The 13,270-nt window shown below is 38.4% G+C and overlaps 2 protein-coding genes across 2 annotated transcripts in view; one reads left to right on the top strand and one right to left on the bottom strand.

Moving 5' to 3' along the window:
• Window positions 1-5,957, bottom strand: part of LOC140929984 (uncharacterized) — a 36,270-nt gene extending 30,313 nt beyond the window's left edge. The window contains exon 1 of the mRNA XM_073379655.1: window positions 5,850-5,957. Within this exon, the coding sequence (XP_073235756.1) occupies window positions 5,850-5,856 (7 nt within the window). The 5' untranslated portion in view covers window positions 5,857-5,957. The remainder of the gene's footprint in view (window positions 1-5,849) is intronic.
• A 3,064-nt stretch (window positions 5,958-9,021) lies between these two features.
• On the top strand, window positions 9,022-10,070 carry LOC140931119 (uncharacterized). Its single transcript, XM_073380869.1, has one exon. It carries the CDS (start codon window positions 9,046-9,048, stop codon window positions 9,889-9,891), a length of 846 nt encoding a protein of 281 aa, XP_073236970.1. The 5' UTR covers window positions 9,022-9,045; the 3' UTR covers window positions 9,892-10,070.
• The last annotated feature ends 3,200 nt before the right edge of the window (window positions 10,071-13,270 follow it).

The following is a 13,270-nucleotide window of genomic DNA, read 5'->3' as shown; positions in this document are numbered from 1 at the left end:
CCAATGTCCAAGAGGCCTACTTGCCAAAAATGAGCATTTGGGCGTAAATTGTCTCTGAGATCGTTGTTTAAACCTCGTTACAATGGCAATGGCCACTATAGCATGCCCCCAATTGCCCAAATAACCTCTTCACAATGACCAGTTTCTTACAGCAACTGACGTAAAATTTAAAAAATGATCACAAAATTTGATCCACATAGTGCCCCCGCCCCCCACCAGAAAAAAAAAATAGGAGTAGATTGCTTGTGTATGGGAATAATTCTGCATAAATTAAAAACAGTAGTTTCCATCTACCAAAATTTCCGTGGCTCATGTTCCATGTCTCAAAATGCTGGTTCATGCACCATTTTTTCATCCATTTAAAATCGCTCTACTCTATACTGAGTAAGAGAAATATTCTTACAAGTCCCTATTAAAGGAAAAGATCCATGATCTTATGTAAGCGTTCCCACAGGATACGGAAAGACATTAAATAGAAATGAAGTGTTGACAGGTCAGATGCGACTCATAAGCTCATGACAGTGTGAAACGTACATGTAACCTTTAACGTTTTCCTTGAGCAAAGGTTTTCCTTGTTTTTTTCCTAGCACCTAGATTATCTATCCTAGTGCATGGGGTACCATAGACTTTGACTGAACAAATCTTATTTACTGAGTCTTGCATTCAGAGGTCATGAAGTTGGCGTGTCTCATGCATTTTGAGTTATTACATGCATTTCCTGCGGCTTTATGTTTCTGTAGGTGTGTTGTTATGACAAGATTTGATCTTGGATGCCATTTAGTACCAGTTTTTCTTTGACCTGTTAGAAGCCTAAAGCTTTTTAGTATGGTTAAAGAACCTTTTAGTTTCTTTTCTTTTCTCCGAAATGTCTGGAGCTGATCATGAACAGCTGCATATGTGTAGTTGTCCGGATATGTTGCATGTACTGTTTGGGACAAAATTCCCTTAACTCTTAAAGAACTAAACCCATACCAATTCCAAAAACAATTGAAACCTTATTTGCTGTCAGAACAACATAGTTAACAAAACTTAAGCATATACTCTTTCTTTCTCAATACATTGTATTTTAAAACTGCTTCTTTGGAAATGAATTCTATCTCAATTCTCTAAAACTTTAAATTCTGGAGAACTGGCTAGAAAATCTTAGGATTATTTCAGCTCCAGGCCTTATTAAGTACAAATAAATATATATATATATTTTTTCTCTTTAATGTATGTAATTAATTAAGTACAAGGCGAATAAAAAGGTATTGTATATTAGTATATACACACTCAGTGATCTTGGTGATTTAAGCAATCTGATTGGTTCGCTATCTCAGACTATTCAACAATATTCACCTCCTAGAGAGTGGATAATGTGTGAACTCGTTTTTTTTTCCCATTTTCTTAGAGAAAGATTGTTTAAAAGTCAACAAAATCCTAGGGTTGACTTTTTTTGAGGCAAGAAAAGACTTCGAAGGATTCAAAATGGCCTTTTTCCATTTACTGTTGTTGAGTTTTGTGGTCGATGGATTGTTTACAACTCGCGTTTATTCGCCTAGAAGAGGCCGTTTTGTGAACTCAGCTTTTCCTAACAAGAAAAATTTGGCCCAACAACGAAGTTTATTTATGACAAACAAATTTGAAAGGAAATGTTTACAGAAATTCTACGTTTCAAGTAAACACGAGAAAGAATGCTTCATGAAAACGATGTCTTACCTCGAGGATTTCCATTTACTGTTGTTGAGTTTTGTGATCGATGGATTGTTTATAACTCCCGTTTATTCGCCTAGAAGAGGCCGTTTTTTTGAACTCAGCGTTTCCTGACAAGAAAAATTTGGCCCAACAATGAATTTTATTTATGACAAACAAATTTGAAAGCAAATGTTTACAGAAATTCTATGTTTCAAGTAAACATGACAAAGAATACTACATGAAAACGACGTCTTACCTCGAGGAACCGAATCACATTTTTGTCAGCACTTCATGCGAAGAACAACACAACAAACCTTTTCGGCTATAAACTTGGCGAGTCAACAGAATACAACAAAGCTCTTCTTTTCTTCTCAGGTAAGGAAACAATTCAAACTTTTAGCGGTTCCATTGAAGCCATATACGCTGTTGTTTGCGCAGTGATAAGCTTGTGTATTGCCATGTTTGAAAATTCTACAAAGATCTATTTTTAAACTGTCGCGCGTCTAGCTGACCTAATCTGTCAATCAAATCGTACTTTTTAATGGTTTCCTCTCTGATTTTGTTGAGATCACTTCGTGTGTATATACTAAAACAATTATTCTTTTCAATCTCGGTGAATAGTGGCTTTAGGAATATTTACCTCGCCACTTCGTGGCTCTGTAAATATTTTGCCACTATTCACCTCGATTTCAAAGAATAATTGTTAATTATTATCATTGTATTGTCCGTGAATGACCATATTCACACCAGAGGCGGATTATCTGTCTGAGAGGGTTATCTAATGGCTACAGTAAAACCCCACGTATAAGAACCTATGATTTTCCAACTTAGTCTAAATAGGTTCTTATAGAAATGGTATTTAGTGGGATCTTAGGCTACTTAGGTTCTTAATCTGATAGGGGCACCAGCAATCAGCACACTCAAATAACTACTACAGGGCATATGTGATATGGAATACATTGCTGTATTAAATAATTAACGAGAATACAGTTTAGATGATAACCATGTACAGTAATTTTATCTTTCCAAAGTACTAGAATGAATGTCTTTCATTCTGCAGTGTGCATAAGATGCTGTGTTACATTTTGAATCTTACTGACTGAAACCTAGACTTAATTTTTTTCAGACTGTATTTTCTTCTCTGCCTTCATTTTTGTAAAATAAGAACCTTTTGAAAATTTTAGGTTACATAGGTTCTTATGAAAAGGGGGTAATAGCGCTGTCCACTATTACTAAAACTAGGTTTTGTCACCTTAGACCCCCTGCATGACTCAGACAAACTTTGCATTCTACTCAACGGCTTTGTATGAGCAGCATGCGCTTTTTAAAATGTTTTTTGAGCTTCATTCTAATATATATTAAAAAGGCATTACTGCTATAGGAAGTAAAACCTGGTCCAAGCAATGCAAATAACCGATTAAATTCAGAAATTAAAGCGACCTGATCAAAAAGGGCTACTGAAATTGGATCCCTAGTTCTGTCAAGTCAGATAGCACTCTATGCACTGAAACATGACAACATTTCTGGCTGTGTAATACTCCAAAACTGAAATTGCAAGAGAGAAAATCGAGTTGTATGTGCTTCTTGCAAGCCTGTGGCAGAATTTCTAAGCTGAAGAGCACACCAACATTAGCACAAACTGGAAATTGTTTAAGTTTGTTCTGTTGTTGTGCGGCCAGGTAACCAAAGTAGCGTAATATAAGCACTCAAAAAAAAAAAACAACCTTTGCCTATAAATTTAACCAAATGCACCATTTTATGAACAGCTCTGAAGCCCTGCTCTCTGTACATTTCTTAAGCAAATGCCATAACATAATTTGACCCACAGTAATGAAACCGCATAAGAAATAAAATCACACATCTTGTTGTCTTGGCACAAGTCGATTATTTAATTCCTCGAGCCCGAATGGGCTCTGGGTCAATAGCCCATGAGGCCGAAGGCTGAAGGCTGAATGGGCTATTGACTCAGAGGCCATGAGGGCCAGAGGCATAATATTGTTTTAGTAAAGTCCAACTACTTGATCAAAGACTTTGATCCTTTTTTGCCGCCAAAAATCCAGCACTTTTCGCTACTAGTGGGCTATAACATATAGCCTAGTAGTAGCTCAACAAATCAGAATGCAGCATTGATAACAGACCACTAGTTGGATTTTACTAATTTCAGGATATATGTTAGTGAAAAATCTTCAAAGACGACGAAATTTTGTTGGCGAACGTGACTTTCCCATACAAAACTCTTATACTGACCAGGTTCAACGTCTGAGTCACAGCAGGGACCAGAAATTTGTGGCGTCATTAGTGCAAAGCGCTATTCATGTCAGAGAGATAATATGTCTTAATTTGAACATGGAAGGGTCTTAATTTTGGATGGACAATCCGCCTCACCTTATCCATCTGTTTTTCTGTCAATTTTGACGGATTTTGAAGATGAATTAATAATAATTATGAGACAGAAAATCTGTCTCTAGTGTGAAAACAGCTAATGTGATAGTTTTCTGATTGCCAACTCTGTTTTGCGACAGGCCCTAAAGCCAATCAAATCCATCGCTTACATGATGTGGTGATCTATGTATAACAGCCAATCAAATCATTTTCCACACATTCTGAGAAAAATTACATGGCCTCCAGATACGATTAGCAAAGGTGAATCACAGATGCTCCTTCTCTGATTAATAGGCTGATTTAGCAGCACAATGGGAATGACAGTTGACAATGGTGCGCGCAAATCAAACAACTGGCTTGACCAAAGGTTGACCGGTAATTTGGGCACCAGAAGTCGAATTTAGTCTTTTCCGTGCGATTTCCCGTCGTCAAATGACATTCCCGTTCTGTTGCTAAATCAGCCTATTTCTGAGAGGAGGGGCCGCTGTACACAGGCTAAAGTCATCACAGGGGGCCCACACGATCTGTGTGTCTAACCGATGTCATTTTACAGTAAATGTACTGGATTAACCATTTGCCTCACTTACGGTGATATATCGCTTAGTATGTATATAAATCAATGCTAAATAAATGTTGAATTACCTTACCTGTGGTATTTAGTTGCACTTTTGCCTCAAAAGTGGCTTTTTGAGCAATTTTGAAGGAGTTTAAGTTGGCCATTTACTATTCCTAATAATGGAAGGACAAGGGAGGAATCCTTGTTTTGAAAGGGCTCCATCCCCGCTTTCAAACCTCGCAGCAAAAAGGTGGAAAGATTCATGCTTCTTCTCGTACCTTTCGATCGAAAATCCATCCAAAAGGCCTGGGGCTAGCCCTCAAAGGAAATTAAATCCCACAGTTTTTGAACGGTCAAAATGTGTAGCAATATTCATACGTGCCTGTCAGAAACCGTCCCAATGATTGCCTCTTTTTAATTGGATGTCGTTAAACAATGAATGCTACAAAGTCTTTTTTAAATCAGTTATTTAACCATTTGATTTACAACATCCAATTAACAAGACGCAATCAGCGGGACGGTTTCTGACTGGGACGTAGGAATCTTGCTACACATTTTGACCGTTCAAAAACTGTGGGATTCTAATAATTTTCTTCGAGGGCTAGCTCCGGGCCTTTTGGATGGATTTTCGATCGGAAGGTACGACAAGAAGCGCGAATCTTTCAACCCTTTTGCTGCGAAGTTTGAAAGCGGAGCGATGTGATTTTCTAGGGGAAAATCGCTCCGGCGCTGGAGCCCTTTCAAAACAAGGATTCCTCCCTTGTCCTTCTATTGTTAGGAACAGTAAACAGCGAAGTCAAACTCCTGCAAAATCGCTCAAAAACCGCTTTTGAGGCAAAAAGACGACTATAATACACAGGTAAGGTAATTCAACGTTTATTTATATACAAACTAAGCGATATATCGCTATAGGTGAGGCAAACAGTAAATCTAGTACATTTACTGTAACATAACAAGTCATAACATCGGTTACACACAGAGATTGTGTGAGCGCCCTGAAGTCATCTTAGCTTAAGTTCCTCGGTGACTTACACACTTTAGTTTAAACTCAAACACATACTACAATCTTAACGTTAAGATTTCCGTACAGCCCCATACATTTATTATGCGTACATTTTTCGACTCGACTATACTGATTCATGTTATTTTGTGTGAAGCAGTCTGCAGTTGCTGCATACAATGCATAATCAACGGATTGTACGGAAATCTTACCCAAACTTAAATAAGTTCACTTTACCTCTCATTTCAATCTCTAAAAACTTGTTTTCTACCTTCTTCACTGATCACAAAAAGAATTTTAGTTGGCACTGTCACAATTTAGTGTATCAGCTCCACTTCGTTCCCGTGGCGTTCCCGCGGCGTGACAAGCAAGGAGCACATGTGACGGGATATTGTGACAGTTCTGTGACGTAACGGATATCACGCTACACTCGTCCCCATATCCCAACGTCGAGTTAACATTTGATGAAGAACCTTTCGTTCAACCGGCCTTTCTTCCGTTCATTGTTTCATCATCTTCTGCAGTGGAATTTGTTATCAAAGGGGTGTCATCTTTTTGTTTAAGGTAAGAAAGCTTTCCCATGCATAGTGGATACCTAAAGTTGTAGAATCTATCGATATCTACAGTACATCTAGTTTCAAATCACGGGCTGAACTGCGGGCCCTTTTGCATTGTGAGGGCATTTTAATAGATTTCGTTTCTTGTTTGGTACACCATTGGTTGAAAAACCAGGAAAAAAGAGCCTTATTAGCACACAACCGATCGATTGACATCATCATGTAAACAGCAACAATATTAACAACATGGCTTTCTGACAGTGCCCAATTGCTGGTTGCACGTGACGTCACGACGGCCGTGTTGGTAGTCCAGAACAAAAGCATTTCTCTCCTCTGGGAACTGAACTTTATTTTCATGTAAATCCTTTGCGAAAAATTCTGTTGTGTTGTGGTCCAACATAGAGAATAGAGTTTGAAAATAAATAGAAATAAGTAACATCAATTTCTCCTACCATTAAACAAAGGCACGTTTAACGTGCATGAGCTATTTTGAATGCTTCAGTGTAACCTTAATGCTTTGGTGTAACCTTACCAAGAGTGATGAATCTACCTTTTTCATCCAAAATGTAGTGTGGGTTTTTGCCCAAAATTGGGTATTGCGGTATATAAAATTAATGAAAACGCAAAATGCTCAGCTTAGTCAATCCTCATACTATATATTCACTTTTCTCTGTCTTTCCTTGACAGATCTAGTTCAAGGTAAACAAATTTGTAAAGTACAATAAACATCAACCCACCAAATGTTGATTAGAGGGAAAAATCTACGGTTTCCTCGGAGTTTCTTAAAAAATGTGGCTCATTGAATACCGAATGGTCATGAAAAACCAGCATTTTTATCATAATTTGTGGTAGATGGTTGCATTATCATAATTCCTGAGGTTTTCACATGCATTTCTACTCAGTGAAACAATCTTTAACTCTGAAAACTTAATTCTTCATGGTTAAATGCTATTGGTTCTCAAAATACAAGAGCCTTTTTTACAGCGGTTACCACTAACATGTGCCCTGGAAGGGTTTTTTCTCCCTGTTGAAACCCTAGTTTTCATGTACGTCAATCAACTGTTTCCATGGTTTTCTCACACGCTCTGACAGAAGGTTCTCTCATCCCTGAATGAAGGGCGAAGCCTTACAAGAATAATTTCCAATGACGACAGCATTTTTAATTTTATTTATTTCATTAAGATGAAAGATTTCATTGTTAAAACAACGAGGTCTCTGTGAGCTGAGTGAATAGCCAAATCACTCTCTATAGTTAACGTTAATTTTTTAGGAAGAAAACATGGTAGCCATGGACAAATTGCCAAGGAGCATTCAAAGAATTATATTCAAAGAAACAAAAGATATCACACCAACAAGGGAAAAAAGTTTCCTCTGAATGGAGACTGTTTTTGAAAATGAATTTTGTAACCAGCAGATTTACTTATCATTCTTCCTGTTATCGAATAGAATCCAGAACTAGTAAGAACTCAGATGAGTTGCCAGCATGTACTAAGAAAATTTATGTGGTTATAGCTTACAGTTTTGTGTAAAAAAGTCGATAATTTGAGTTTCCTCCGACAAACACTCATCATACTCCTTGAAATCTTGACATGAAGAGGTGTCAGATCCTGTAGCAAAGTATTGCAAAAACCGCTTAAATGCCAAAATTTTCATCCGAGTGCTCGAGAAAGGGGGAAAAAATCTTCTCTTGGTCAACGGTTGATTGACGTTCACTGAACCGTAGGTCTGAATAGAGGAAAAACCCGTTTGAGGGCTCGTGTTAACCACTGTAAGGCATTGGTTACAAAACGAAACAGGTCTTTATACATTCAAGTTACTATTATTACTATGCAAAGCCAATCTGCATGAGATGTACAGTCACACAGCTGGCACGTGAAAGTGTTGGACTTTGCCCCATTTTGTGGTTCGTACGTGAGGGAATTCGAGTTATCACACAGTAATTGAGTTATCACACAGTAATCTACTTTTGAACAGTACTGTAGTAAACAGGATTGTAAAAATAACTCATAAACACAATTTGCATGTGAAGATGTTGGACTCTGCCCCTTTAAAAAATTTGTATGTGAAAGAACACATATTGTTTACAAGATTACTTTGCTCAAACGATTTTAACAAATCACCTCCTTTTCTAACATCTGCAATAAAATTATTATCATTAATTACTTGACTTCTAACAGAATGATTGTCTACTGAACACTGATTTCTACTCATCTCATGTTATTTTACTCAATGAAACAATCTGTAATATATTATTATTTTGTCAACTGGCTACTATACTTCCAAGTTTATTTGCTAACGCAAAAGTTACGCATCTTTACTTTGTCACTGGGTAAATTAAATACTATGTTTTAATTCAACAAGTCGATATGTTGTGTAACAGGTATTATATATCCTTGACTTTTATTTATTGAATGGCATTCCATATGTTTATAGCAGATTTAATACCTTAACTACATGAAACACTGTGTGACAAGCCTTTATAGCAGATCTTATGCCTTAACTACGTGTACCACTGTGACAAGCCTTTACCATGTACTTGAAATGAACCATGGGAACCCTCAGATCCAATAATGGAGAGGCATAAAAGTTCATTGTACATGTATTAAGGCATACATGGTTTTGAAGTGGGCAGGGGTATTTCAAGAGTTCAGTATACAAGTCAGCTACAGTGTACTACAGTGTATAAGGTCTGGTGGCTGTTTTCAGAGTTTTTCATTTTTTTAGCTGTCTTACGTGTAGGCTTCCTAGAAAACAAATGATGCATTTCAGACGACAATATTTGAAGTAATGGCCAGAAACTACATACAGTAGTTTTATCTTTAACTAATAACAACGTTTATATCAATAGGAACTCTAACTGTAATCAGAAGCACTCAATGTCATATAAGCTTTCACCAGCACGTAGTGAAAGTGTCACCTCTGAAGAACACCTAAATGTCCACACAAGGCAAAAGCTGTATAGATGTAAGCAGTGTGGAAAGTATTATAAAACAACAGGAAATCTCAAGATTCATGAAAGAGTCCACAGTGGGGAAAAGGCTTTCAAGTGTAAAGAGTGTGGCAAGTGGTTTAGCCAATCATCACACCTAAGAGTTCATGAAAGAGTTCACACTGGGGAAAAGCCTCATGCATGTAAACAGTGTGGTAAGTGTTTTAGTGAAGCAGGAAACCTAAAGCGTCACGAAAGAGTTCACACTGGGGAAAAGCCTTATGAATGTAAGCAGTGTGGCAAGTGTTTTATTGATGCGTCAACCCTATTGAAGCACCAAAGAGTTCACACTGGAGAAAAGCCTTACAAATGTAAATATTGTGACTATTGTTTTAGCCAAGTAGGACGCCTAAGAATCCATGAAAGAAATCACACTGGGGAAAAGCCCTATGGATGTAAACAGTGTGACAAGTGCTTTACTGAAGCAGTACGACTAAGACTTCATGAACGAAGTCACACTGGAGAAAAGCCTTATGAATGTAAACAATGTGGCAAGTGTTATAGCCAGGTAGGAAATCTAAGAATCCATGAAAGAGTCCATACTGGGGAAAAGCCTTATGAATGTAAACAGTGTGGAAAGGTGTTTCGCCATAAAGGAAGTCTTAGAGCCCATGAAAAAGTCCACACTGGGGAAAAGCCTTATGAATGTAAACAGTGTGGCAAGTGTTTTAGTGTTGTAGGAAGCCTTAGTAGGCATGGAAGAATCCATACGTGTGTAAAGTTGCATGAATAATTACAGTAAAACAAATGCCTGTCTTTATGTCTGAATTTACCATAGAAGAGAGCAGGTTGAGCCAAAATTAACCTGTACCCAAGGGCTCACAAAGAAACTGAAATCAATGATAGTATGGAAGGGGTGAGATCAGCTATTTTTGAGATTACACAACTGTTGAATTTTTCAGGAGATTTAAGTAGTGAGGATCTTCTTCTTCAGAAAGTATTGCAAGTATGAACCTGCATTTTCCCAAGTTAGCCTATAGGGTCTTGATTAGGCTCTTATTTTCTAAAGAAAGATTATTTCATGGTATTCAGCTTATTCCTTATTTAAAATCTTCGTACATTTTTAACATAGCTCTTATGTGATATGCTGCGAGGTTTTAAGGTTCTCAACAATCTCGCGCCATAGCTATGTTACAATGTAGTGTCTTGGGTGGGGAGGGTGAATCCTAGGTATCACCAGTAGAGACTCAGTGAACCCATGGTTACATAAATTCAGTCAGATATCCATGTGCAGTTATCTTTACTTATTACTCACATAATTTTTTTATTTTTGTAAAACATGTATGTACCAGCTGGGATAAAACTCCAAATTGATATTGTATTGTCTTGTCTTGATACCTTTAGAACAAAAATGGTATGAGGGTTACTGGTCATTTTGATACAGGACATTTCGATACAAGTGTTTTCAGTTGAGGTGTAAACAGTTTCACGTCCTTGGCTAAACAAAGAAGAATATGCACCCAAAATATTTTTGGGTGCATATTGAAGTTGGCTTAAGAATGAAGAATATAATTTCACTCAAAAATGTTTTTGTTGCTCAGGCGCAAACTACACTTGAAGTGAACACCATTTTTGTGCATTTGTGCTGCTTGAGTTTCTATCAAAACGACTTTCTATTGAAACGACTGATTTCCAAACAGATATTGCTTGCTCTTGCTGAGTGGCTCTAGTCAGTTTGGAAAAGCTTTTTGTTCTCGCTGGATAAGTTTTGATTCGGGGTGTTGAGGAACTACTGCAGCGTTACCTCTACAGTTTATTGACACCCCTTCACTATCCTGTAGCCTGTTCACAGGCCCACTGTTTTCTCTTCAGAAATCATCGAGGGCACGTATGCAAATAAGCCCGCGAGGAATTTATTTATGTCCGTGCACGTGCAGTGCATCTTTGGACAGGCTACTATCTGGAATAGCCTAGGGCCCAGTTCAAATGTCTAATAATAGCTATTTGGGTCGACCCAAGTTATATACAGTAGGGTTGATGGTTGGTTCAGACCAGACAAATTCCCAACGGTCACAGCCGTTCTGGCTGCTGATTGGTACCAGAAAACTTTTGTGCTTTTCTGCCCAATCAGAAGACAGAATGGCGGCGACCGTTTGGAATTGGTCTGGTAAGACATTGTCCCCAGGGGCTCTTCCCGACGTCCTTTACTTTTCTTCGTGCCATATTTTTCCGCCCATTTAGACTTTCCCTCACCCCCACTATCTGCCCCTGGGTCTCAGAGGGTGGCTGCAACCTGGGTCTCTGACAAATAACACTAATGGTACTTTAAACAAGAGTGCAGCACACCCACATACATTATTCGACCCACTTTCTAGACTTTGAAAATCTTACTACAAATGGAAACATATTGTCTTGACATTGAATTGTAGAGCATTTATTCACATAAATGCCCCCATAACATGCCATAAAAAAAGTTCAATGCCGCTAGCTAGCTGCAACAGTCAGCCAAAAGCCAAAATTTATTGTCTACGTCATATTTCATTTTTAAAGAGGTATTGAAGGTGTAAAATTAAGAAATGATATGACGCAACAGTCGTGCATTTATGGCACTAGAATGCAAAACCTTGAATTACTTGAAGAGAAATCTGCAAGTTACCTTGGGTACCTGAGATCTTTCATGTCGGTTTCCAGTTTATATGTAAGTCTGGTCTTCATAGTGACCCACGGAAAAGCAGAAAAGTGTTCCACACACTCTGCCCTTTAAGCCGTAAGAGTGATCAGCATGAAATTTCTCCTTATAACATCAATTCTTTAGAAAACATAGTGGTCATGAGAATTGAATACATGATCAGGGAAGATGAGTCTAATTGATATTTCAATAAATTCTCCCCACTACTTGTATTGTATAGGGACAGTAAATGAGAGTCTCAATTTTAATATCAGGGTTTAAAGGGTTAAGGCAAAACCCTCTTGTATCCAGGTTAGTTTCGCCCACCACTAAAAAATGCCTAAAAGCCCAGTGGGAATCAAACCCATGACCTTCCAAGTACCTCTAACCACTGAGCTATGGGCGACTCACATGGAGGGCAAGTCACGGGTTTTTGGGTAGACTGCAAGCAACCTCTCTTTTTCTTCCGATTTAGTTAGGGGAGTGCACGCGCGCGCGAGCGTTGAGCAGCGAAGCCGCCAGACGCGAGAAACGAGGACGGCCTCTTCCGTCTCGCGCCTTCAGTCACGCACGTGGTCATTTGCGTGTCGCGGGCGTTTTTCTCGACGGACCAAGGAAAAAGGGACACTGCTCGTAGTCTAGTTTTTGGGTAGCCACAGAATCAATCAGATAAAGAAATGTTGAAATAAAGACGAGCGAGATGAATGGTCAGAAACAACCTTTACCTAATGCACCTTTCAATTTTTAAAACAGGTCATTATTTTCAGTAAATAAAAGAGCATCACGAGTAATAATCATCTGGCCCCAGTTGTACCAACGCTGGATAGCGGTATCCCACCGGATAAAAATCTATCCAGTAGATAGCGCAATTGGTTTCCCTAATACTTATCCACTGGATAGTGATTTATCCGGTGGATAGGGCTATCCAACGTTTGAAAAACCAGGGACTGCTGTTCTATACTCACTCTTCAGCCTTCTTAAAAGCAAAGTAGGGGAGTGCGTTCAATGGGGAGGGGTGATAAGTGGTGGGGTGGGTGGTTAGTGGTGGGGTGGGTAGTTAAAGAGGGTATAAACCTTACTGTTCCTGTAAGATGGATAAATTAAAATCAAAATGAGATTTTCAGCAACTGCCTTTATCAGTGTTTTTGGTTATCCTCCCGACTTTAAAATTCATTACTAATTCATTTTTTTCTCAGAAATGCAAGGCTGTATTTTTTACATTTACTTGGCTTTACCTCTAGGTAACAGCTTTTTGTCAAACACTGACTAGCCTCAAAATATTTTTTTAGGAAGGGACAATAAAACTGGCTAAAAAGTGGGGCCACCGAAAATTTGGGTCACCTGAAATGGTTATTGTTTAAGATGTCAAAGTAGACTGCAAGTCAGTGCGTATTTTTGCGTTTTCAAGTTCTCGCGAACAGACAAAAGGTGTGGAGAGAGGCTGAAAACGGAGAGCGAAACTGGGGAGAGACGCTAAAAATACAGACTGTCGCTGACTGTCCAT

This window comes from Porites lutea, chromosome 3 (assembly GCF_958299795.1).
Source record: "Porites lutea chromosome 3, jaPorLute2.1, whole genome shotgun sequence".
NCBI lineage: Eukaryota > Metazoa > Cnidaria > Anthozoa > Scleractinia > Poritidae > Porites > Porites lutea.
Note: the sequence above shows the minus strand (reverse complement) of the source record. Positions and strands in the feature narration are given on the sequence as shown.